Genomic DNA, 26,539 nt, shown 5'->3' on the forward strand with positions numbered 1-26,539 from the left:
TGGCTAGTATGGAGTCACCAGCAAGATTTTTGGCGTTTTTTATCAAGGGGAGGGGGGATGCATACAGGAATTTCCCTTTCCAGGTCAGAGAAGGCATCCGCTGCCAGTGCCTTGGGGTCGTGTGTCCTGGTGCAGTTAACCAGGAAGTTGCCCGTTTATGGAGAAGGCAAACAAGTCTAATTTGTGGTATATACCCAACCTGTGGACCATATTCAGGAAAACTTCTCTTTGAAGCATCCATTTGTGGTTGTTGGACATGGTTCTGCTCAGTTAATCTGCCTGGGAGTTGTGTAAGGACAGTATGTAGGCTGCCTGCAGGACTGTGAGGTAGCCAGTTCCCACACCGGCAGAGCTAGTCTGCATAGAAGGTATGACTTTGCCCCTCCCAGTCTGCTGACATACCACAGGACTGTGGTGTTATCCGTGAATATCTTTAGAGGGCCTTGCTCTAGACATGCAATCCAGAAAGAGGACAAAGCAGAAGGGGTAAATGTTAGTCGAAGAACCACATGCTGTGTGTAAGCATTCCTTCTAGAAGGCAGCTGAAAAAGTACCTCATGGAAGCAAAATCTTGCCCTCAGTGTCTTTTGCATACCACATATTCTGACATCCATTTGTTACAACAGTTACAGGATTCCCTGAAGCACATCTGCACTTACACTTCTGTACTCCTGGACAAGGGACTCCAACTTACTGTTCTGTGAAAAAATGCACATAGATCATATAATAGAAAATAATACAAAATTAGCTAAAATACGTGCATGGAAACACTAATTAGTGCTGATGTGGCTAACAATTCTGCAAAATCTCAATGCAGTTTGGAAGGGAAATACATCTAACCCACTATCCCAGCATACGCACACACATGCTCCAGTGGACGCCTTTCAAGTAAAAAAAGACTGAATAAGCACAAGCTTTTGAGAACAATGCAGAGCAAAGTAGCATGACGGACCTTTTCCTAAAATTTCCCCCAAAGAGAGAAAGAAAAATTGTGCAGTAGTAATGTATGCATATGAAGACAAGGATTTAGGTTTCCACACCAAGTTATTAGAAAGGAGTAAGCGAAGGAGAATTCCAGGCTCAGCCAGGCCACTGACTTGGTAGCCAAGGTACACATCATTATGAAAAGAACTTGTTAAAAGGTTGCATCAGAGTACGAATGTCCTTGACATATCACAGATTAATGATGAAAATTTCACAGACAAATGTAATTATGTAATGTCCACCTGGGGAAGAAAGATTGGTACTCACATTAACTTCTCCAGTTTCATTCTCCTTAAGTACAAAACTTAGCTTCTTCTCATTGGGACCGGTCAGCAGTCGCAGGCTAAGAGGTTTTTCATCATCAGACAATTTACGCACGTAGACTGAAAGGTAAAACAAAAATGTGTTAAAATGTTGTAAGCTCAGCAAAAAAATAATAATAATCCAAAGTAAGGTGACTACATCATTTGCATACAAATGCTCTTTGTGCAAAATGACAAACTCGCGGCAAACGTGATCAAGTATAGTTATCACACTTCCAATGCATAATGTTCACATCTGCACAAATCTCGCAGTCACATTCACACAAGTAATTGGGAAAGGCGCATCAACTATCTGAGGCAAATGGTGCAGAAAACAGAACTGTTAATACCTCGCACAGAAGACATCTCAAGTAAAATTAGTCTTATCAATTACTGTTTTACAGGAATGAAAAAAACAGATGCACCTTTTCCACCCATCTCACTCTTCGCAGAGAGGATCTTCTGCACCACCTTTTCCACATCTTTCTTCAAACCTTTGAAAGACTGGAGGGAAACAATAGAGGGGGACCTGGGTCGCTGATCCACAAATGGTGAATATCTTGTTCTGGGTAGGTGAATAACCCCCAATCCAGCAGGTCCAAAAAAAGGCAGGCAAATTAATGGACTGATTAAGACACAAGTCACTGATCACCCTAGGCATAACAGGATTACTACAGGACTCCATGAATACAGACTCCTCAGCTGAAGGGTTGCCGGGCATCCAACCATCTCCCTGCCTTAGGATCTCTAGGATGTCTCCAAATGAGGCATCTTCAGGGAGGTGATCACCTTCATTGAAATCCTATTTTCCATGACCAACTCCTCGGAGAGTCCAAATGCTTCCTCTTTACCAATCATCTTCCTAGGGACCTCCTCAGTGGAACGCTCTGGGTAGGTTATCAGAATGAACTGAGATACCCTTTTGGGAAGCCTGGGGGTCTGGGAAAGTTTCTCCCTGTGGTACAGAGTGACGATACTCTAAAAAAGTAATTTTGTCAGGAAAAATGCAGTATAAGTGTTTTAAAACATTATGCCAGCCCCACAAAAGTAAAAGTTATCAATTTTATTTCAGTGAAGAGAACTTATCTGATCTGCTCAGTAAAGGAAAGGAAAGCACAAGCCGACCGATCCAAAGCCTCAGAGGAGCTTGGTCATCAGTGGCAGTAAAGCTCAGGACTGCATGCCCATACTTAGCTCAGCTAGAGCTGCCTGATGGTTTGGATGCAGGGAAGGTGTACTGAAGCTTTGCAAGCTGGTAGTCTTGTATCCCTGGCAGGACACAAAGAGCAAAAGAAATGGCAGAAATTAAGTCTCTAGCAAATCTTCACTGAAGCAGAAACAGGAGACACTTTGATTAACTCAGATTGTCTTTAGAAACTCATGGAAAACGGCAAGGTTATTCCAAAGTCCTTACCTTACTGGTCATTAGGTGAAAAAACAGACTGAGTAGGAAAAACAAAATTCTCTGTGGCCACAGCAAAAATCACTCAATAGGGCTGAGGTAAAACTGAAGCCAGCCTGACACCTAAAGCCTCCCACCAGACAACTTTTCTTGCAAATGGCAAGAAGAACCAGGAAAACTTCACTCCACCAGACACAAAGGAATCCACAAAGATGTGTAGCAGAGCCTGCTTGGTAAACTCAGTGCCATATTTTTTTTATTATTTTTTTTTTACAAATCAAAGCCCTGCCAATAATACAAATTCTACATCAGAATATTAAAAAAGCAAAACACAGTAATGAAGTTCCCTAGCACAGAACGACAGCCCAAAGAAGTTTTAATGTAAATAATTTCACATAAAAACAAAAACATTAGTTCTCCTCAGAAAAATAGAACAGCGAAAGTCTCTCCACCTTAGGTTAATTTGACCCTCTATTTTCTTCCCTCTCCTCTTTCATTGGCTACTGTTAACAAGCCAAGTCATTTTATGAAGTCGCTCTCCCTTCACCTACTTAAACTGCCTTCTCATCTAGGGATTGGTGCTATTGTTTTGCCTCATGAGAGAAGCAAAGAGGCACTGTATCCCAGAAGCATGAAGCTGCACGAGACCACCACTGGTAGTAGCAACCAGTAATAGACAACTGTGTGAATCTTCACTATTCATTGTTTTTTTTTCCCACAAAATAAGGTTTGATTAGCTACTGTCTAACCTAACCTCAGAAGGTCTCCCTAAATTCTTCATCAATAAAATCAGGAGCTACTTTAGTTGTTTCCTCTCAAGTGTTTGGCAGTGGCAGTGCCCTGTACAGATGTAGACACATCGAGTTGGCATTTTCCTGTAAAGGCACAATTTTCACCTACACCTAAATGTACCCAGGGCAACTAGTGTGCACTACTGCAGAAGGTGTGCCAATTTCAATCTCACTACATTTGTGTAATCAATAAAAAAAGGGCCTGTTGCCATGGATATGAACTTTCCACCAACTTAGTAATGAAGACGGTGGGGATATGGGCATATGAGGTAATGTAGAAATTGCTTCACATTTAATGGCAACCAGCTAATTCTCAAAAAGTAAGGGATATGCAATTTTCACAATGTCACTAGACGAAAAGCTCCTGCATAAAAATATCAGGTTGTCAGTTGTACACACTTTGTACCAGTCTCACACACATTATGAAGCAGACACAAACCCACATATGCTGAAGCACATAAAGTAACCCCCCTACACACCAGAGAACCTTTGATGAAGTAAACACAACAAAGGACATCAGTGGCCCCGAATACACCCTTTCAAAACACCCACATCAACATCTCATGGAGCCTCTGTTTCTAAGCCTTAAGTTAAGCCACCACACAGTACCCCTCTCACCAGGCTGAGGGAGGACAGAGACAAAAAAAAAAAGTCAATGCTTATCAAGAGCCAGAATCTGCCACATCACACATGCATTTGGGTCATTTACAGCCACGTGGATTGTGGCGATGGTCCAATGACCCAAGACATACATCCCTACACTAGATGAAGAAACATATCATGGAGGTCTCAGAATGCATGGCCCAGGCTAGTATGAGACTAGCAATGAGCAGGATTTTACCCCTCCCCCCAATCCGAACAGAGGACTGGCTCGACTAATAATTGTTTTGTTTCTAGTATTCTAATGGATGTAATATATTTGTCAACATGAAAGGAGACTGTCAACAGAAGACATTAACATGACAGAACGTCTGTACCTCTCTACTCTAGGCTTTCGAATATTAGTCGAACATTTGTCCTCCCCAGCAGTGCTTTCTTTTAGGCAACACTAAACTGAAAATACCTGACATAGAAAATCAAAACCCAGAAAAATCTAAAATGTTGAATCTAAATCAAGAACTACTCCAATGCTGACTTCCTACTATTAAGTGATGTCCTGACAAAATTTAAAGCCCCTCCTCCCAAACCCAGAGAACAGTACGTCCTATGTGGACTTGTTCATGGAAACCATATACAAACATGTAAAGTGCACACAGGCAGTTATACAACCAGAGGTACGAATTGAACTCAGAAAACAAGCCACCCTTGTGGAACCACATAAATAGGCTGTAAAACCGAAGGAAGAAATTCATGGCAAAATTTAGGTGTAGCTTACACCAGGACCAAAGCACTCTCAGACTGAACAACTCAGGGACAAAAAGGCTACAAAAGCAAAATTTGTCCTCACAATCAAAAAAGACAACCACAAGGCATTCTTTAGCTATGTCCACAACCTCAAAGGCAACACAATTATGCGCAGAACTCATGTTTAATGGAGCTATCTATACGGAGCCAGACAATACAGCAAACCTACTGGCAGATAAAATAATCTATCCTTACCCACCCCACCCCTCAATTTCCCTCAGGAAATAAAACAAAAAACCCTGATTCTAATCACTAGGGAACAGCTCCTCAAGGTTCTCTCCAAGGTCAAGAATACTGCACAAATGGGAAAAGACAATATTCCAGGCTGCCTTCCAAAGAGCATGACATGACCCATCAGGCACTTTGGAATAGCTATTTAACTATAGTCTCGAAATGGTCTTCGTGGCTCTGGAATGAGAACAGGAAGTCATCCCTCTTCACAAAGGCAGGCCATCTACAGACCCTGGAACTAGAAGCTCACCAAGTCTGAAGTCTCTTATGCAAAGCCATGGAGAGAATCATCACATAATGATCAGCAATGACATAAGAAAACAACAGACACTGGCTCTAACCCACTTTGGTTTAAGTCAAGGGTCTATTCAACCTGGTAGACTTCTTTGATCACCCAAGCAGAGCACAAGGGCAAAACAGTTCACACTGCCTACCTTGACTTGGACAAGGAATTTGACAATACTCCACTCTGGCACTGCTAAGGGTTTATGCATAGCCTTCCAAGTTTATGTCACCTGGTGGATAGCCAACTGGCTCAGACAGGACTTGTGGGTTGGGAGGGTGGCCTAATGGTTAAGGTGTTTGCCTTACAAACACAAGGTACAGGGTTTGAATCTCACAGGGGATAAATGGCTAGGCTTAAAATGTCTCAAGGGCAGTTAGCCTATTAGCCTAGTACTAACCTATGAAGTTAAGAATTAGGGAGCCCACCTCTACACAGAGGCAGTAACAAGCAGAGTCATTCAGGGATCAGTCCTGGGAATGTTCTTTTTTGCCATCTACTTCTCAGGAGTCAAAGCCAACATCAAGGGCATCTGGCTGGCCAGATCTGCAGATGACTGCAACTTAGGAGCAGTCAGAATCACCCACAGACACTAAAGTTCTCAGAAAGTAAATGCAAAGCCAAGTGTTACTGGCAAAATAAAATATTGAGTGTTTTCATCCGGTTACTCTCAGGACTTAATCAGAATATGCTTGAAGGTTTTTCATCAAAATATATTCTGGTGAAACTAAAGTTTGACAAAAGTATGGCAGGGTACATTTGTCATTAATAATGTAAACACCATCTCTAGTTTCTGAAATTCATACTTTCAAAATCTACCTTCAGTACTGCAAGTAACCCTGCCTGGATATTTTATTCTGCTATAAAGAAAATGTCAAGACACTAAAACTGCCACACAATACAATAACCGACTGATGGAATGTGACCGCCATGACTACAATAACGTCACAGGATAAATGCACTTTCTATACATGTATGCCATTTTCACAAAACCTCTGCCAATTGCTCCTACAAAGGGGACAGTGCTAGTTTACTGGCTCTGCCATGCAGAGAACAGAAGAGAAATTTTTTTTTACAAAGATAGACAAGTACTGCATAGCCCTAAAACACCTTTCCACTAACCAAAATATAATACTTATTGAATTACACAATCTCAAATAATGCTTATGACAACATACCATTATCTTCCCTTTCAGAACGTTCAAAAAGTGCAAACTTCCGAGGGTTGTCGATCACCATGAACTTTTTCAACAGAGCTTCAATGACCTCACTGGCCTGTGTTTTTGAGCTAATGTGCAAGTGCTTCACAGTGTCTTTGGGAAGATAGAAGGATGTCCGTCTTTTAACTGACTGAGGCCGTGTAGAAGTTTTTCGAGCATCATAAATGGATGGTGGCTTCTTGCTGGCAGGTACAGACACAGGTCGGATCAACTTTAACTGTACTTTAATAAAGCCTGTGTAAGAACAATCTTTGTTCTAGAAAAGAATAGAAAGTACAGTTAAGATACAGGGCCAAAACCCCCACCCCCCACCGACATTCAGATAAAACAATAATCATAAATCACAAAACATCTCTACAAAAAACTAAATCGCAAAAGATGTGAAGCACACATTTTAAAGATATAATAAACAACTCAAACTTAAGAGATTTTCAGCAGTTTTTGAAAGCAAAACAAAAATTGTAGATAAAGAAATGTAAATTATCAAAAGTACTAGAAACTACAAAATGCAGCAAATAATAACCGAAAGGTTAAACTTAGAAAAGACAAGTACATTTCTACTTAAAATGATAAAGACAATTGAAATAGCAGACAAAATTAGGGACAGGACAAGTGAAACCATTTCAGAGTGCTGTGAGTACTGTACTACCAGCAAAGGAACAGCAGATGAGGCTCAGCCACAGGCCAGGATCCTCTGTGGGGGGGGGGGGGTGTTGAGTGGGAAAGCTGTGGTAAGATAACAGAAGGCAGAAGCAGTAGCCACAGCTCTGCTGGAATGTACTCTGGGAGTTCTGGGCAATTCCAATCCTGAGTTAATAAATGTATGAAATGCAGCCAGAAATGCATTTTGCCAAGGTAATTTTGGACACTGCTTGCCCTAGTTTATTAGACGAGAAGGCTACAAAGAGCTGGTCAGACTTCTGTATTGCTCAGTCCTGTGCAGATAATAGAGTGGTCTATGAACGCCTAGAAGGTGAAGAACATACCCCCCCTTTAATGAAGAAATTTGAAAAGAACAGTGGATCACTTAATATTGTTTTCAGTGACTACTACACAAGGAGGCTTGTAGTTCAGAAATTCTCTTAGCTTAAGTTATAGCGACAAAAAAGACAGTCTTCCATCACAAAAACTTCATGTCACAACTTGCAACTGGTTCGAGGGGTCCCTGGATCAAAGTCTGCAACATGACAGTGAGATCCCAACGAGGGGACGCCTCAACAAGAAAAACACCTTTCATGAAGGATTTGCACAACCTAAAATTGATCAGGTAACGAGATTGACTTGCAGCATAGAAATCAGAAATAGCAGCTAGCTGAAGCTTGACAGCCGAGAAGCTAGCATCCTCCTCAAATAGAGTACTTAGAAATAGCAGAAAGTCTGAAACTGGTGCTGAGAAAGGGTCAATGTTTCTGCCCGTGGCATAAATGACAAAAATCTCTTCCACTCACCAGTGTAGACTTTTTGGTGGAAGCCTTTTGGACAAGGGAATTAAGCCCAGACTGCCTCACTCGGGTTGGAAGTGGAGAAACCAAGCTGTCAGTTTGAGGGCATGAAGATTCAGATGCTGCATTCCTGACTGATGAGAAAGGAGGTCCCGACTTGGCTCCAGTATAAAATGAGGAAATTTTAGATTGCCCCCTTCTTCCTATGGTCTAATGAGAATGACAGAGCTCTTCAACCTGCTTGCCTTCTGAAGAAACTTCGGGATGAGCGAAACAGGAGGGTAAGCATACAGGAGACCCAGGGGCCAATCATGGACTAGTGCATCCCTCGGGGACTCCCCAGAGGAGGGATCGAGTGAAGAACTTGCTGCATTTGTTATTGGGGAGGAGAGGCAAAGAGGTCTCAGATCGAATCAAAGACCCTACCGTGAGAACAGATCTGCCAATAAGCTAATGGCCTTAAATGAGGATCCCCATGTGGCAAGATGGGACAGTCTGGAAAACATTGAACAAACTCAAGTATGCTGTTTAAAAAAGGAAACGGACTATCGGATTTCGTTAAAATCAGCTGATTTACTATGCCCTTTTACAAAAAAGCATAGTAAATTGGCTGAAAGCAGGCACAGGAAAAAAAAGGGGGGGGGATTCCCCAATCAGCTGATGTCATAGCAGTGTCACAAAACAGGCAAAATGTGGAATGAAGGGACAGGAATAGGTGGGGTTACGGGTGATGCAAGGGGTATGGCATTAGTCCAGTTTTAGCTGTAAGAAAGGTGGCAACACTAAATGCAAACTGCACAAAATTTCCATCCTCCCATCCAAGACACATTTACTTGTCAAAACTATCTAAAAGCTAAGATCAGGTGTTTTGATTCTCTAAATGCCAAGAAATCCAGGATTCTCTTTATCAATGAACCCTACAGCACCAACAACCTCCCATTATCTATGAAAACCATGATTAGAGACCTAGGCACCCAAGTATACAGCTCCTCTCCCTTAATCACTATGCAGCTATTGTATATTGCCAGAGACACCCCTTCCAAATCTAATAGTCATCACTACATTGCACTTTCTGGCATGCATTTTACTAGACACGTGGAAAAGCTGCAGAGGTTCCCAACCAAAAGATCCCTGGCCTCATAAAATGTGGGACAGAGCCTTGCCCCTGAACTCGTGCCTTAGAGACTCCTGGAAGATGTTTGCCTTACTCACAGTGCCCTTAGGGACCATGTTACCCTTGACCCCCTATCAAACAGTATAATTAAAGATCAAAACATACATAAAAACTCTGGAATGAGTTTCCTTTCTAGATCATAAAATGTGGTTCCATGTTGCCCTTCAAATGCAGCTTGGATGAATGGATGGGTACTCAGATTTTTCACACCAGGATGTTAAAACGCCACAGCTTTGCTGAAAAGTATGGCAGAGCCGGATAGTAGTTATTGCCAAGGCACACATAGCCTCTGATCCAAACTGCCCGGAAAACTTTTAATATGATCATAGGATTTAACTACAGAATATAACATGCAACTCCCGAGTTCAGCGTTCAAGATAAGACTCAAACTAGCAGTTGCATTTTTCTACGAAAAAGAAGAATGTGACTGGGATCACACACTGGCCATTTAAAATCAGTAATTTTATCACCACATGAGAAACGTGTAACTGGTTAAAATTGCTTATTTACTAACCAGAGTCATAAACAGGTTACTGTGAATCTGGGAGTTGTATTCCTTGACCTTTTGTTCCACCTCACTGGGAGACAAAACCTGCCTCTGCCATTCTGTACGCTCATCCTGCAGAAAAGGTAAAAATGTGTCAGTATAACAGTCAAAACTAGACGAATATCAACCTCAAACAGAAGTCTTGCATGTTTACTTGAATAACCTTTGAGCAGCAACTTTACACAATACGGCTACCTGGCACAAACAGTGTCATCCTGACTGACTCTAGCAATGGAGGAGGAACGGAAGGGGTACGGCCTGCACACCTTTAATCCAATTTATTTTTATTGAACATTTTCACAAAATATGCAGAAGATAAACAAGACATATACATGTGGTGCAGTTGATGTTACAGAATGCATACCATAAGCAAGTAATAACAGATACTGCACACTTTAGCAATTAACATTCAAATTGGGTAGATCTAAATTTTGTATTACTACGAAGATATGCTTATATTGTGATTTAGTCCAAGAACTTTTATCATCTAGCAGTTCTCTTGTACATTTTGCAATTGCGAACAGTACTAGAGGTATAACATCAACCTATAGAAGGATAATTTACTCTGCTATACAAATGTCACCTTAATTATTGTGGTCATTAATCTCAACTAAGTGATGTGTTTACTATCCTTATATAATTAGCATTTAACTTACTGCTTATGATAGAATATCAATTAATGCTTTGCAGTACCTCCGACAGTAGGTTTGGTTATTCTGACTTTTTGTATAAAGCTTCTTGGCCAATGTTTTTTCGCCATGCTTTTATATTCTGACTAGGTTATTCTTGATCTGTCTATCCAGTTTTTCGATATGCAAGCTTTTAATAGGGTGCATAGTGTTGTTATAATGTGTTTAAAGGAATTTTTACATTTGAATACATGTAGCTGTCTCCCATGATTACACACTCACACCATTCCCATTCTTACATGAGTCCTGTTATCGTCATTTCTTACCGTAACAGACTACGCTTCTAATATTTTACTTTCATATATACAGATCGTATTTCTTTTTTATTTTTATATTGCATGTCTCCTCATGTATTCCACAATCAAACTCCATGTACATATATATACCTTTTTAAATTACATTTGTGTTTCATTTGACATAATTTTCTCTCACTGAGCATCTGCTGAAAATGGGTATTACCCAGTCAGACTTTCCTGGTAAACACATCTACAGATAAAAATCAAAACAGCTTTGTTAAAGTACATAAAAGTAGATTAAAATGCTTTCCAAGACACAGAAAACAGCAGAACATATTGCTTTTTTCCCCAAATCTAATTTTACACTAAAACAAAAAAAACAAAACAAAAACATCTCTAACAAAAACATGTTCTTGAAGTGGATGCCAAAATTCACCTTCTGAGTGAATTTCTTGGCAAATTCACCTTCCGAGTGAATTTCTTGGCATCCAGGTTTCAAAACGCTGGTGAACAGTAAGAGCAGCAGGAAGATGCAGGGTCAGGGATAGAAATAAGCACCAAAAGTGACTCACGATCAGGCAAGAGAGGGTGAAAGGTATGATTAAGGTAGAGTCAAGACCAAAGCTCCCAGGACTTCCCTGCCAGGGACTGTAAAAGCGGAGGACACAAACAAGGTAAAAAAATCTGAATGTGAGGTAAATGTCTGTAGACTTAGTCCTACAGGTTATGATGGATGGACCTACTTTATAAATGCTGCAAGTCACACCAGGGGACTGCAGAATACAAAGAAATAACCACAAATGTTTGTTACTCCTGAGCAAAGGAAAAAAACAGCCACAAAGACTGTTAAGCTGGTTAGAAGGGAAACCACAGAAGTGATGTCTGAATGTCAACATCAGGTCATACAGGCAAAGGTATACCGTTTACACAGTCAGTCACACTCACAGCCAGCATATGCTTTCACCTTCAGTATACATGTACGCTTCTTTAACCTCTATCACTGCCTACTTTTAATCAAATGCTGGATAACATAGGGCCCTGAACATTTACTTTGATCCATAAGCACAGCTGATGCAATGTGGCAGGGGAGAGAAACCATGCTATTCATAAGAATAGCTGACCTTGAATCTTATGTTTACAGCTGCAGAACAGGTTTGAGGCACATCACCTCCACTAATTGGAATTTTACAGATGTTCTGTAATGTATGTTCGAACAGTGTAACTGGGTCTGGTGGAAGAGAGGTAGAATGCTAAAGGAACCTGCAGACACTTTCTGTTCTTCTTTCTATTAAGAAAAGGCATTATTATTGCAGATGCACCCAAAATCAACCCCCCACACCAATCAGGAACCTCATGCGGAGGAAGATTTCCTGGATGGTTCAGCCTATAATGACTTGCAAAAGTGCCCAAGGGTTAAAAACAAAAATTACATGCACTGCAGCATTATGAAAGAAAGCCAAGGATGAAATGACAGTTTTGCTAATGTGCCTTTAGAGCAGAATGTATTAAGGCAGGGAAGTCTGGAAGCAGGTGGCTCTTACTGGATTTCTGATGACATTTTGTTTTGCTATAACAGCGCTTAAGCAACATAAGCAAAAAGCCAATCATACTCGCAGACATGTACAATGGCACATAATCTATGATCATCCATAGAACAAATAAGCTACCTTCTACCAAAAGTTAGCAATTGCTTCTTTCTGAAAATCTTTGACAGCAAGTATGTCAAAAGTCCCATTTTAAAATCATTAAATTAACAAAATTTAACTAAAACATGCATATACTTCTTGGTCTGTACGAATGTTATCTTCTCATGCAAACATTACCACACATCATACAGCACGATGGCACAGGAATAACACTGTCACCTCAAAGCAAGAGGTTCTCTGGTTTGATTTTCAGATGTGGTGTCTTTTGTGCAGAACCTGCATGCCCCCTTGTGTCTGTGTGGGTTTCCTCCGGTTGTTCCAGTTTCCTCCCACATTCCAAAAGACACACAGTAGGGGGACTGGCACCAAACCAGCATAGGTGTCAATGTGCATGCGAGTGCGTGGAATGGAAGAACAGCTGCAGTGGTGTGAACCTTGGTTCTAGATGAAGTGACACTTTAACCCCATGTGCAAAAATGGGAAAGAGGTTGTGGCTGGATGCTAGGCAAAAATCTATACACAGTAGGGTGATGAAATCATGCCCCAGATCCTGATTTGCACAGGAGCAAACAGTCAACCCCACTATATTGTCAGCCAACCTAGTCACTGGTAACAAGGGACAATCTACCACCTGCCACCCAAACCAACTCTGTTGTTCAAACTTCAATTCTGTACTGCACCTTTCTGCAAATACCTTCACACACTAATAAAAATGCAAAAAAAAAAGTTTGGTTTCCTCTATTGAAAAGAGAAACCTGGGAACAAGGAAGTGCGTTTTCAACAGGAAACCAGTGGGAAGGCAACATAAAGTATGTCTGTATTCCTCTTCCCAGTGACATGAACCCTTGTACTCTGTACTGCAGCTAGACTGATTGAAAACTACAGAGGAAGGAAAAGCAAAAGCTGACAAAAAGAGCAACTCTTATCAGGCTTGGGCCTATTCTGAGAAAAGGACGTTCCCATGACTCAAACCAAACCTGATAAATATCACATAGTTCCAACATAAAGAAAGGATTTTGAACAAGTGATAAAATGTTTGCTGTGCCAAGAATTATATAGTAAACTTCAACTTAAAAAGATTACACGAACTAGAACAAAACCACACAAACTAGAACAAAAACCTTTTGCACAAGCAGCATCAATATGTACATACAAGAACCAGTAAGGCGGATGTATTTATACATTTTTAAATGCCCTCACTCTACCTAGCCAGATGCTCACAAAAGTTAAACATGAAAGCACAGACGATGTGACATTAAGATGGATTAGCAGACACCAATATAAACATGCAACAGAAGGAACACCTGCATCATATTACAATCATCACCGCTGGGGGGTGGAGACACTGAACACATAGCACTTTATTACCAGCCATGCATCCCACCCTCAGACAGGGCCTCCTTTCTCTTGGGCATGCATCCCACCCTCAGACAGGGCCTCCTTTCTCTTGGGCATGTCAGTCAATTTTGGAGTAAATTTGCAATACCCATGCAGTTGTATAGTCTAGGATTACAGGAAGTAAGCCACATTGTTTAACATCCATGGGAAGTGTAGTCCATAGATTTGGGAGATGCTGGGTCATAAAGCTACTCCTCCATGTTTCATCTGTTGAAGATTTAGGTCACTAATTTTCTGCAAGCCCAATATCTCCAACAATACTCAAACACAGGGCATCCAGACAATCAGGTCTCCAAAGGCACATATTCTTTGGACCTCCCGTTTCTCCACAAGTCCAATCTGTCCTAAAAGTCTAGAAATAACTGGATAAACAGCACTTCCATACTATCTCGGTAGCTCAGGAAATATAAAAAGCAGTTTACCCCTTTAGAACAGAGGAGGAGACGCGCTCACATCCCTAGCTAGATTTTCATCTTGTAAAGACATTGTCTAGCCAATATGATGAGAAGAGGGGCCATCTACAATAATGGCTATGCTACACTTTAAGCAAACAATAGGCTTGACTCTACCTGGAGATGAGAGAAGTAAATACAGTAAAAGGAGAGTTCCCAGCACCAAGTCCCAAAGGACATCACTGGTCACTTTCATACTTTCTGATGAAGCACCTCCAACTTGCACTTTGCTATCCAAATTACTATAAATTACCTTTCTCCTTCAATGAAGCACAACTTTATAGACCACTTTAATGATATCTTAAGCAGCACAAATGAAATTTGGTAATGGCAAGGTGTACTACAGCCTTAGTAAATGGTTTTCATTTCAAAGTAAAAGGATAGAAAAACTGCTCAACATAAAAAGACATACCAATACTAGCATCACAACTCAAGCCCTATCATGACGTGCTAGCTGCAAAGCAAGCCTACACACACACACAACTACCATCTGCTTATATATATATATATATATATATATATATATATATATAAATAAAAGATCAGTCACTATTAAAAAGGTCTGCATGGACCTCAGTAATACAGTGGGAAAACCAGCCTAAAATGACTCGGGTAACTGCATAATGGAGGCGGAAATACAAATCTGAGCCCGACATCAAGTATTAAGAAAAGACAACAGCACATGAAAATCAATAGAGAAGTGCCAATGCTTATCAAAAGTGCAGCCGAAAGCAGCTGTAAGCAAACCACATAATGACAAGAAGAGACTGGCAAAGTCTTGACCAATGGATGGGAGATCGCAGATATACCCCAGGGATTACCTCAGTGTCTCTGCTCAACAGAGGCACTGCAAAATAATGGGCATAGTTTCTCCAAACTAAAGGGGTGGCGTAAGCCACAAAACTATGGGCTAGGCTTGTAAATGCCCTCGGGCAGATAGCCTAGTATAAACATATGAACCTATAAAGGCCATCGACGGCTAACCGGAAAGGATGCAGATATAAAATAAGAGAGAGAAAACTTAACAGACATGGTTCCACAAAAGTTGGTTTACAGTCTCATAGAACATGAGTGATAAAGAGCTTTTGTCGCAAAGGAGAACCTATAAGTTGTGTGTCGGTCTGAGAAGGCAGATGCAATTTGATGAAGGACACTTGGCATAACTCCTGTAATGAAGCACCACAGACCAACTACAAACTGAACACTTACTTGAACCGATCAATTCAGGTTTATGCCAAAATCTTCTACAAGAAATTTCAAACAGTTGAAAATGCTGAACACGTAGGACAAATGTACAAAGACCATCTGAAGGAGAAATCTATCTTCTAATATTGTGCTGCACAGAAAAAGGAGACACAGACAGTACTCAAAGAACAAAAAAAAAAAAAAAAAAAAAAAAAAAAAAAAAAGAGGGAATAGGAGGGAGGGTAACCCAGACTGTTAACAGTGAACATACTCGAACATCTACATTTATGTAGTACACAACTGTGCTATGTTCATCGTGGTTCACTGTTACAGTCATTATTGTAGGGTTGAATCCCAAAGCTAAGAAAGGGTGGCTGGAGAAGGAACAGAAGGGGCAGCTACAAAACCCTGCAGGACTGCAGAGGCAAAGCCTGTCCTAGATTTAGAATAGAGAGGGAGGTTGTAGTGCTTAGAAAAAGTATGCACAGAACTCCAAGTTGCAGCTTCTAAGATTTCCTTAGTAGGAACTCCACTGAGAAAAGCTGCTGAAGTAGCAGTAGCTCTGGTAGAATGTGTTCTAACATTAACAGGAACTGGTTTGTCATGATGAGAGTAACAGAACTTGATACAGTGTGCAATCCACTTAGAAATAGTTTGTTTAGTGATTGCTCTCCCCGGTGAAGTAGAAGCATAAGCTACAAACAATTGATCAGATTTCCTGAAAATCTTAGTCCTGTCCAGGTAAAAACGAAGCTGCCTGTGTATATCTAAAAAATGCAAAATTCTCTCCTCTTCACTTTGAGGATTAGGATAAAAGGTAGGTAAATGAATAGTCTGATTCAAGACTACTTTCGAAACCACCTTAGGCATAAAAGGTGGGGTTAGTCCTCAAGGACACCCTATGAAAAATAATGAAGGGTTCCGCAGCCATGAGTGCTTGTAATTCCGAAACTCTTCTGGCAGAGGTTATAGCTAAAAGAAAAGCAGTTTTCCATGATAAAAACTTCAAATCTGTGGAAGCTGCAGGTTCAAAAGGAGACAAAGTTAACTTTTCCAAAACAAAGTTGGGATCCCAAGTGGGAACTGGTGCTCTTATAGGGGGGCCTTATATTCTTTGCCCCTGTGAGATACTGTTTAAGTATCGGATGAGAAAAAAAGATTGGGGGATCCACATTGTAGCGTGCAGAAATAGCAGAAGCATGAATTTTGCTAGATGAAAAAGATAGGCCCTTATGTAACAAAACCTTGGGCCTGATTCCTGGAGCAAAATCTTTTCCATTTACCTGCATAAGATTTCCTGGTGCTGGGCCTTCTAGCTTCAAGGATTACGTCCATTACCTGTTTGGTAAGGGTAGAGCTGTTTAAAGACCCTGGATCCGCCAGGCGGCTAGATTCAGAGTTTTGACATGGCTGTGCAGGATCTGGCCGTCTTGTTGAGACAGTAGATGTGGAATTTGTGGCAGAATCCCGGGTGGACCCTGAGCCAGGGTCATCATGGTGGAATACCAGAATTGCTGAGGCCAGTTGGGAGCCAGTAAAATCATTTGCGGTCTGTCCTGTTTGATCTTCAGAAGTACCCGTGGTAGAAGAGGCAAAGGAGGAAAAGCATATACTGAGAGGCGTTTCCAACTGAATGAAAGGGCATCCACTTTCCATGCTAGTTTGTGGTAGGTCCTCGTGCAGAATGTTTGAAGTTGATGGTTTTGGGGGAATGCAAAAAGATCTATGTCTGGGCACCCCCACGCCTCTGTTATCATCCAGAATATCCGAACATACAACATCCATTCGTGTGGATCTGAAAGGTTTCTGCTTAGACTGTCTGCCAGAGTGTTGTCCTTTCCTGGCAGGAATTGAGCTTGTAAGTCTACCTTGCTGGCCAGTGCTGTGTTCCACAGTCATGGCCAATCTGCACAGGGGGTAAGAGTGACAGCCTCCCTGCTCGTTTATGTACCAAATCACTGTAGTGTTGTCCGTCTTTATCAGTAATTGCCCCGGTAGAATAAGATCATTGAAGGTTGTTAGGGCATTCTGTACAGCTAGCATCAAAGCGTTCTTGCTCAGCATAGTTTAATACGGAAAGGTCCAGGATTGGTCTCCATGTGTTTTCCTTCCTGGGAACCAGGAAAAGTCTTGAATAAAACCCTTGCCCCATTTCTGAATTTGGTACCAATCCTATGACCCTCATAGCCATGAGGGACTGAACTTGCTGTTGTGCCTCTGCCCAGTGACGCTTTGTCAGATCTGGCATCAGTTTGGTTTTGGCAAGGTATGGAAATGAAACTTGTAACCCCTTGAAACTATGTCCAGAACCCATTTGTCTTGGGTTATGTGTCTCCAATTGTGATAAAAAGAGATTTTTCCTCCCAAAGGTGCATCCAGGAAGGGAGCCCCTGGAGCTAGTAAGGGAGAGTCATAATGACCATTTCCTGTAAGGTTGTGACCTATCTTCTCCTCCCTTGTGAGAGGGGGCATTCCACTGCTTATTTCTTAAAGGGGGCTGTGCCTGTCCTCTACCTCTAGAACGCCCGTATCTGCCTCTCTGAGGTCTGTCCGAGCTCGGAAATAAAGGTTTAGCTGGCCAGTTCCTGCTAAATCTAGGGGGTTGTATCTGTAGAAAATCTTTAACCGTCTGCATAGATTTGGCTTTGTCTTCCATTTTCTTCAATACCTCCTCAGCTTTGGCCCCAAACAAAGCATTGTGCTGCAAAGGGGCATCTAAAAGTTTTGCCTTAACCTGCTCCGGCAACCTTTGCTCCTTTAACCAAGCATGCAGTCTAATAACTGTGCCAGTTGCTGCATCCCTGCAAGAAGCCTCCAAAGAATCAAAACCACAGTGCAGGGTATGTTTACCCGCCTGCTCGGTAGCATGCAATAAATCCTGTAACGCCTTATTTTCTGCACCACCAGAAACAGCAGACATCTTTTGTTTTAACACAGACAAAAGGTATTGCTGATATTTCAACATATGAAACTGACAATTCAAAGCTCCAATAGACAATGTAGCAGAAGTAGAAACTTTTTTGCCCCATCTTTCCAAGGCTCTGGACTCTCGGTCAGAGGGAATAGGATTCTTAGCAGAGGCTGCTTTAACACCTTTAGGGCCCTGAGAAATAGTTTCTGGATCAGCTGAAGTGTTCTTAAAAAGAAATTTGTGGGAATCTGGAACCCTATAAAGAAATTTGTGAGAATCTGGAACCCTATAATACCTATCCGGTTTGACAGGAGCAGGAGGAAAAGAATCAGAAGAGACTCCTCTGTAAAAACATCATCCACAATGTCCAATACAGGGGGAATAGCCAGGGGCCTATGCTGTGGGAGCAGAAGAAAATCCCTAAGCCTTTTCTTGGATTCAGAGTATTCCTGTCCTTTCCAGTGAAAATGCTCTCTCATGTCATACAGTTTCCCCAAATGAATAATCCTCAGGAGGAGAGGCTGAAGGAAGGGATTCTTCAGCATTAGAATCCTCATAAGGAGGGAAGGAATAATCCTGCTTAGAGGAAGAAACAGAAGAAATTGAAACTTGATCCGAGGAATCATAATCTGGCTCTAGCCTAGGTCTCTTGTCAGGAGGGGGATGGGAACCCCCGATCATAGTTAACAGATCTTCAGCCATTTTAAGCATCTGTCTTTGAGGTCTAGGGCCCTGATCAGAAGGAGCATGTGCTTGCTGCTTTGTCTTTGCCGGAGCCTTAGTCTTTGACTGCAAAACTGAAGCCATCTTTACATGAAGCTGTATAGGCCTGAAAACTCCCTCAGAAGCCGGTGCCTGCACAGCGGCTCCGGACCCATCTGAGGGAGCATTATCCGAAGGTCCAATCCCTGGAAATTCTGAAGGCCCCATCGACTCCTCGTGGGAGTCTGTACAGGCAACCGGTTCAAAAGTGGCGGACGGCAGGGGCTGCAAAGCGCCTCACTGACGACCGACGAACCGGCAACTGGCTCTGGTTGAATAATGTCGTCCGCTTTGGACCTCGGAGGCCTGTCTTTATTCTTGCGCCTCTTATACACTCCGGTAGCCGGATAAGAATCCGACGACATGTTTGTTTCTTTCGGCTTTTCCCGGTTAGGGGTCGCCACAGCGGAACTCTGGCCCGCTAACGATAGGCAGTAGATTTTGACGTGCTGGCTTGCCGGGCCTAACGCACAACCTTCAACGAAGGAACGCTCATTCACGCATGTCGCCACACAGAAGACGCTCTGAGAATCGAACGGGCAACGTCTAACTGTGAGGCGACAATGCTACCGCAGCACCACCACAGCACATTGTAATTAAATCTTTTTCCAAAATAATGGAAGGCAAAATCGTACCTACACCTAACAGTGCATTGGTTAAATCTAGCACAAAGCCTACAATTAGCTAAGTCGTGGTCAGAGCCTAGGCAAGGTATACAGTAAGAGTGAAAATCCTTATGAGGTAATTGCTTCCCACAAGAATTAACTTTTTCTGACATCAGACTGGATCAAGAAAAAGGTTTCCCCAATGGGGTACTTAGCTTAAAATAAGAAGTCTTCGATACAAAAGTCACCAAAAGTAAACAGGAGTCGGCCGACCGGCACTTGCGAACTGCTTTGCTATGGGCACCGCATGGCAAGTAAGACTGGGGAAAATGGCGTCGGCTGAGGCATTTATACCCCAGGCGCACTGACGTCAGGGAAGGAGCGACTTCAGCCGATGCTGGACTCGACTTTGGGACTCTGGCCGATCGAGGGCTGCTGCCAGCAGGAAGAACCCTACAGTAATAATTGTAACAGTGAACCACGATGAACATCTTTATACATACAGGACAGAACACAGTTTGCCCAATGTGACAGGGCTGGGCACCCCTCTGTGTAAAATTACAGCTCTAGGAGATGCATCATGTTCACTAATGTTGCCAAACTGGCATGGATATTTTCCAGTGATAAACAGGATGAGGACCCTGTCTACTATGATCTATGCCAGGGATCCATGCTAACAGTGGGAGGATATGTGACCCTATCAGCCAGCGTGTGCCCACCATAAAGCCCAGCAGCCCTGGATCAATAAGCTACTGGCTGGCCAGTATTCACCCTGGGTTACCTGGGATAGCTCTGTTGAGTGAAAACTGGATGTAAAACCAATCAACTTGCCAAACATGAACTAACTGCTGTGGAGCTTAAAAGTGGATGACATGATGGCACAGAGGAGGCTGGACATCCTACGTGTCCAGGAAACAAGATGAATGGACAAAGCAGCAAAGCAACTTTGGCTTTGGATCCAGAGTCTACTACACAGGAGGGCAGGCTAGAAATGGTGTGGAAACTGTGGTGAAAAGATAATTCAGAAGGCAGTGAAGGACATCACCAGAATTAGTGACAGACTCATGGCAATCAGGATTCAGCCTAATGATAGGACATTATTCATATGGCTCACAGCAGAGTTACGACAGTGAAAAGAAGAGTAGATTACATTCAGACAACAGTTGCAAGACCTACTAGACAAAGCAGGACAACACAAATTGGTGTTGATAATGGGTGGGGCAAAAGGAAGGATAGGCCACTCTAAACCTAATACAAACAGTAGCCAACATGCAACTTGGCTAGACTTCCACCTAGAAAGGAAAGGGCCCTGGGGTAAGAATCAGCAATTGCAAAGTTATCCTCAGTGAAACAGGCAGACCACAGCATAAGACCACTGGTTGCCACAATCGACTGCAAATGAAGTCTGGGAAAGCTGCAGGCTCAGATGAGGTCACAGCAGACGATAAAGATAATGGATGAAATAAAGGTAGAAATGGTTCCTATGGGCACTTAAAGCAGTGTGGAGAGAAAGGAATATTCCAGATGACCGCAGAATAAGCATACTTGTCAATATACAAGAATAAAGGGAACATCCATAACGGTGGGCACTTTGGAGGTATCAAACTCCCGTCATGTGGCATAAAAGCTCTGGACGTAGTGACTGACAAATGGATACACAGAGTAGTAGAAAGAAAGGAGATGAGCAGTTCGGACTCGGATCAGGATGAATCACAAATGACCCAATGTTTGCAGTGAGACAGACAGTTGAGAAGAATCTAGGGATGAGAGAGTCCAACTGGGCATTCCTAGACTTTGAGAAAGCATATAACAAGGTCCCAAGCAGATTTGGGCAGTCTTGAAGTGGATAAAAGTCCCAGAATCATTGGCAGAATTAGTACAGACTATGTACAAAAATCCAACAACTCAACCATAATGTTCAGTCTCACAAAAGGGCTCCCAGTTGGTGTGTGTGTGCATCAGAGTTCAGCTCTGAGCCCACTGCTGTTCCTACTGGTGGATTACATTAACAAGCAGGTCAGAGAAGACAGCTCAACAAAGCTTCTGTATGCAGATAATGTGGCATTACAGACACACTCTGACCAAGAACTTCAGGCCAAGGGGTAGATGGAAAGCATAACTGAAGGCACATTGGATGAAAGTAAGTACAGATAAAGCAGTAGTAATGGCAGCAAACTGAGGAAAACAGAAGAAGCTGGGGCTTCAAGTATCTAGGGGGCGGGGTCAGACAGAAAGCCTGAATGAAGAGATCAAATTAGACAGAGGCACAGTATTCTAAATTTATCCTGTACATTTTTGTACCGTTTCATGGGGTGGCAAAAGCTACATCACTATGGCTAGGCTTACAAATGTCCCAGGGCAGGTAGCCTAGTACTATACTATGAAACTATAAAGCTGGAATCAGAGTGGCAGCAGCCAACTGGCATGGAGTGCCAGGTGTCGTGTACGGCAGAAAAACGTCAAATAAGCCAGAAAGTAAGATGTACAAAACAGCGGTGAGGCCAGGGCAGTAAAAGCAAAGCAGATGAGGAAGTTAGAAGTAAGGGAAATTGAGTGCCTGAGACTGGTGGTAGGATGCACACTTGTGGGACAGACGATGAAACGGGGAGCACATGAGCAAAATCAAAGTTCTAACTGCAGAAAGATCAAAGAGACCAGGTCATAGTGATTAGGACACAGGTGCATAAAAGCAGAAAACAATCTGGTAAAGATTTTGGGTCAGACAGAAGAAGAAAATGAAGGCGTCCAGCCAAGACATGGATGGATTGTGTGACAGATCATCAGCGACGGTCAGGCATAAATGCTGAACGAGAATGTGACAAACCAGATAGGTTTTGCTAACATGGAAACAAGTGACGGCGTCTTTAAGAGCAGAGCATTATGGACAAAACGGGAGAGGTTAAATTGTTCAGAAAGTTTGCAAGTGCCATGCTGTCAACGACAGTCCCAACAACAATTAACAGAAACTATATCTGGAACCTTTCACAACAGACTATGGTTCAGGTGAACAAAGAACGACACCGATTTAGTTGTATATATGAGGAAGCTCTGTATAAAAGCTTCAGGTAGATTTCCTGAAATAACGGTCACTTCTCAAAGACACAATACACCGGACTCATTAACAAACCCCGCCCCATCCCCATTTCATAAATAAACTACTTGGACTGACAGCCAGAAGCTGAAAGGTCTAGCTGCATACAACCGAACAGCTCGCGAAAACCAAAAGAAAAGAAAGATGAAAAGTTAAACAAGAATGTCACATTACTTATGGGACTTTATATAGCTGATCCTGTCAAAGGATAAGAACTTAACTGACCAATTTCACGTTGATGGCAATTTTTAGAACGCAAACCTAAAGTCCGAATGAGACACGGGTAGTGAAATTATACACCTCACAGTACTGCTTCAATTGATTACGGGAATGTAAACATGACGATCGGGGTACTACATTATAAAATACTCTCAAGTCTATCTTGTCCGCTTTTAGGAAGTAGTTTGTACTGGCAACATTCTCATAACAACTACACGAATTTTGTTTAAACCCACGGGTCCAGACTGGGAGTGGTTCACATTTCGAAAAGCACTTTGGAGTTTACCAAGCAGAAACAGCAATCAGTCCACGATATGCTATAATTTACATTCGCAAAAGCCCCACGACCACAAAATTTGCTCCGGGCTAAAACACGTTTGCTACAGCTTTCAAAATGTATCTTCAATACCTACAAATAACTCACGTATGCTCTTCCACCCAATCAATCAAAAAAATCACATCGGAAAAATGTCCCCCATTCTCTACCAAGCTCATCATATCATCCAACAAATAAAATCCACCACCCACTATCAACACACAAAGTAGTCAAAGCTTTAAAACTCTTGAGTTCTGTCCTTTGTAACTCTCATCCTTAAAAACACTGCGTTGTAACAGCTCCGAACTACTTACCTTGTCCTTACGGGGTTTGCGGATAAAGGAAGTACGCGCTGTGAAAAACTGCTCAAGCTCCGAATCTGAGTCCTCTTGGCTGCAATAGCCGCTACTCGTCGTGCTGTTCCACGTCATCTCAAAGGCCGGTGTTACCACTGCTTCTATCTCACACATGCTGCTTCCCGTGTAAAAACAGATCCCAAGCGTCTTGCTAAGTCCCAAGTTACTCTTTTCGTGCTCACTCTCCAAATGGTCGTGATTGGATTCCCACGGCTGAAGGAATCCCCATTGACGTAATAGGGCGGGGAAAGGGAGGAGTTGAGGAAGGCTCGACTATCGGTCGTCTAGCGGGAAAGGGGAATTGTCGGCCATTTGCTTCACGAAATCTTCGCGTGTCGTCGGCCATTTACTGCACGAAATTTTCTAGAGACTTTTTGCGAGTGATGAATGCATGTATTTTTGAAGAAGTATATAATTATATTTTAATTGCCACGAGGAATTTGTCTACATGTTGTAATAGCTAGTATATTATACAATTATAGATTATCTACATGACAGGTAATTACTATTAACATAGCTTGGTAAGTTGTGGGCGTTTAAGGGCAGGGTTTGCTACTGCGCATCCTGCGAGGTACTACACTGTTAGATAACCCCACTATATTTTAATAGTTAACTGTAACGTATATATTTTCTAACATTTGTTGACTGGGAAAGTCTGGCTAGGAAAGAGCCGATTTTCAGCAGGTCCAGCGCTTCCTGGAAGAAATACTCCAGATGCATGTATTTGGACTGTGGGAGGAAACCGGAATACCCGGAGGGAACCCATAGGACCGTAATGATCTATGCAGACTCCGCATAAAGGGCAACCCAGCTGAGAATCGAACTAGAGAACCTCTGTGGAAGGTGATAATGTTAAGCGCTGCACAACTGGTGATGGGGATGGTGTTAGTAATTTTTAATAGTGAATATACAACTGCCGAAAGTTCATGTTTGTTTGTGAGGAATGAAATCCCTGTTGAAGTATCACTAGGGACATAAACTGAAAGAATCACTAATGTGTGGCAGCAACATTTTTAGGTAAAAATAAGGGACATCGGTGAAAATCTGATATATCGGGAACTGCTGCTACATTTATTCATCTTGGTGCACGCACATCGCTGTTTCACATACCAAATGCCAGTAGCTGTATTGTAATTCTTCTGCTTTGATATTCCTGCCACATCCATCATTGCAGATACGTTGCTTGCTAAAAGCAAAAATTACTCAAACTTTTCTGTTTTGACAAAAGTAAGTGAGCGCGTTCCGTACCTCTGTGGAAAATAAATACTTTGTAAAAATAGACGCGCATTTTTCTTGATTCTTTGCCTAGTTGACTATGGTGAAAATTTATTTTATTGTGTAATAGCCACTGGTTAACAAACAGTGATTAGCTTCCTTCCTGATTGCCAGTGATACTTCAGAGCCATCAACATTGTAAAACATTTTATGTATTTGTTAATTATTGGGTGTACTTCTGTTTAAGTCTCAGAGATGGTAAAATATACTAATTTCCCTCACCCATTCCTGTGTCTTCTCGAGCAGTAAATGTAGGGCAGATCCACAAATACATGGCATTATCTAATGCCATCTTTTTAAATAATCCTCCTGTAACATATTCTAGCCTTCCTGGCTAGTACCTCAAGATTGGCGACATGCGCTTATTAATACTGGACAAGGCAACTTCATTCAAGGGGCAGAACAAACTAAAAGCCCAGCTAAACAAAAGTCAGGGATCCAAAAGGAAATAACAGGAGGATAATTCTTCAAAACCAAACAAGTTTTTTTTGAAAAAGAAGCAACCCCCCCCTGCAAAGGAATTGCTATGCTGAGCCACAGAGCAAAGTACCCTTACCCCCTTCTTGCCATTCCTTCTCTTCTTCCTTCACCTAGAGATAGACTCTCTATCAGTCCTGCAGCCTGGACATTCATGTATCAGACAAATGGGTTCTGAAAATAATTCAGAGAGGATACACTTGGCAGTAGATAGAAAATCCTCCCCATTTCAGGGGAACCACCCCCCCATAGCCACCAGAACAGACAGAGCTACTCAACCCCAGGAGTTTAAATCTCAAAATACATGCGCTTGAAGCATTCCTCTATGGAGAACGTCGACATCTGTGCAGTAACTGAAACCTGCTTCAGGGCTCCACATAGCACCCCAGCACTACCGGACTACAACTCATACCACACATTTCGGCCACAGAACATGGACCGAAACACAAAAGGAGGGGGTGTATCCATATTCATCAAGGATACCTACACCTCCAAGTTAGTGGTGCAGCATGATACCTCTGAGATCATCCATGTACAACTAACATCAGGCAAATCTGCAGTGTAAATTGTGGCCTGCTGCAGATCGCCCTCCATGACCCAGGACCAACACTCCACCTTTCTGGAGACACTGGAAAACACGAAGGTCCTACCGAACACCCTGATATTGGACAATTTCAATTACTCTACCGTTAACTGGGAAAACAAACTCCCAGGTCCAGCGCTTCCTGGAATTTATCAACTCAAATGCCCTGGATCAGCTGGTAAACTCCCCTACCAATGGTGAAAACATATTGGACCTGGTCATCACCAACATGGGCGACAGGTGTTCCACACCAGAGGTCAACCCATCACTGGTTAGATAAGACCATAAACTAATCACTCTGGATGTCCACACCCCACCACCACCCCTAACTAAGGAAACCACAGTAAAAAACTTTTCTAAAGCAAACTTTACCTTACTTAAGACAGAGGTGGTAAGTTTCACAGCCCCCACACTAAAGGATAACGCTGCCCAAGATGCAGAAACCTTTACAAATGCACTCTGTGAGCACATACAAGGATGCATGGATCGTGCCATCCCTAGCAAAACCAAGACTCACTCCCCTAAGAGAAGGAAACCAGTCTGGTGGACATCCTGGCA

The 26,539-nt window shown here is 42.3% G+C and overlaps 1 protein-coding gene across 2 annotated transcripts in view; it reads right to left on the minus strand.

Annotated features, from left to right (window-relative positions):
• The window catches only part of RASSF1 (Ras association domain family member 1), a 1,450,617-nt gene that overhangs the window by 13,075 nt on the left and 1,411,003 nt on the right, over positions 1–26,539 (minus strand). The window contains exons 1-4 of one of the 2 annotated variants that reach the window (XM_044078649.1): positions 23,605–24,027; positions 9,748–9,852; positions 6,576–6,873; positions 1,252–1,367 (exon numbers count right to left, since the gene is read on the minus strand). In XM_044078649.1, the coding sequence (XP_043934584.1) occupies positions 1,252–1,367; positions 6,576–6,873; positions 9,748–9,852; positions 23,605–23,760 (675 nt within the window). In that variant the 5' untranslated portion in view covers positions 23,761–24,027. Of the gene's footprint in view, positions 1–1,251; positions 1,368–6,575; positions 6,874–9,747; positions 9,853–23,604; positions 24,028–26,539 lie in introns of those variants that run through there. The other variant, XM_044078648.1, reaches the window with a different exon arrangement.

Source organism: Protopterus annectens, chromosome 7.part1 (assembly GCF_019279795.1).
Source record: "Protopterus annectens isolate FY-2018-M chromosome 7.part1, PAN1.0, whole genome shotgun sequence".
Lineage (NCBI taxonomy): Eukaryota > Metazoa > Chordata > Ceratodontiformes > Protopteridae > Protopterus > Protopterus annectens.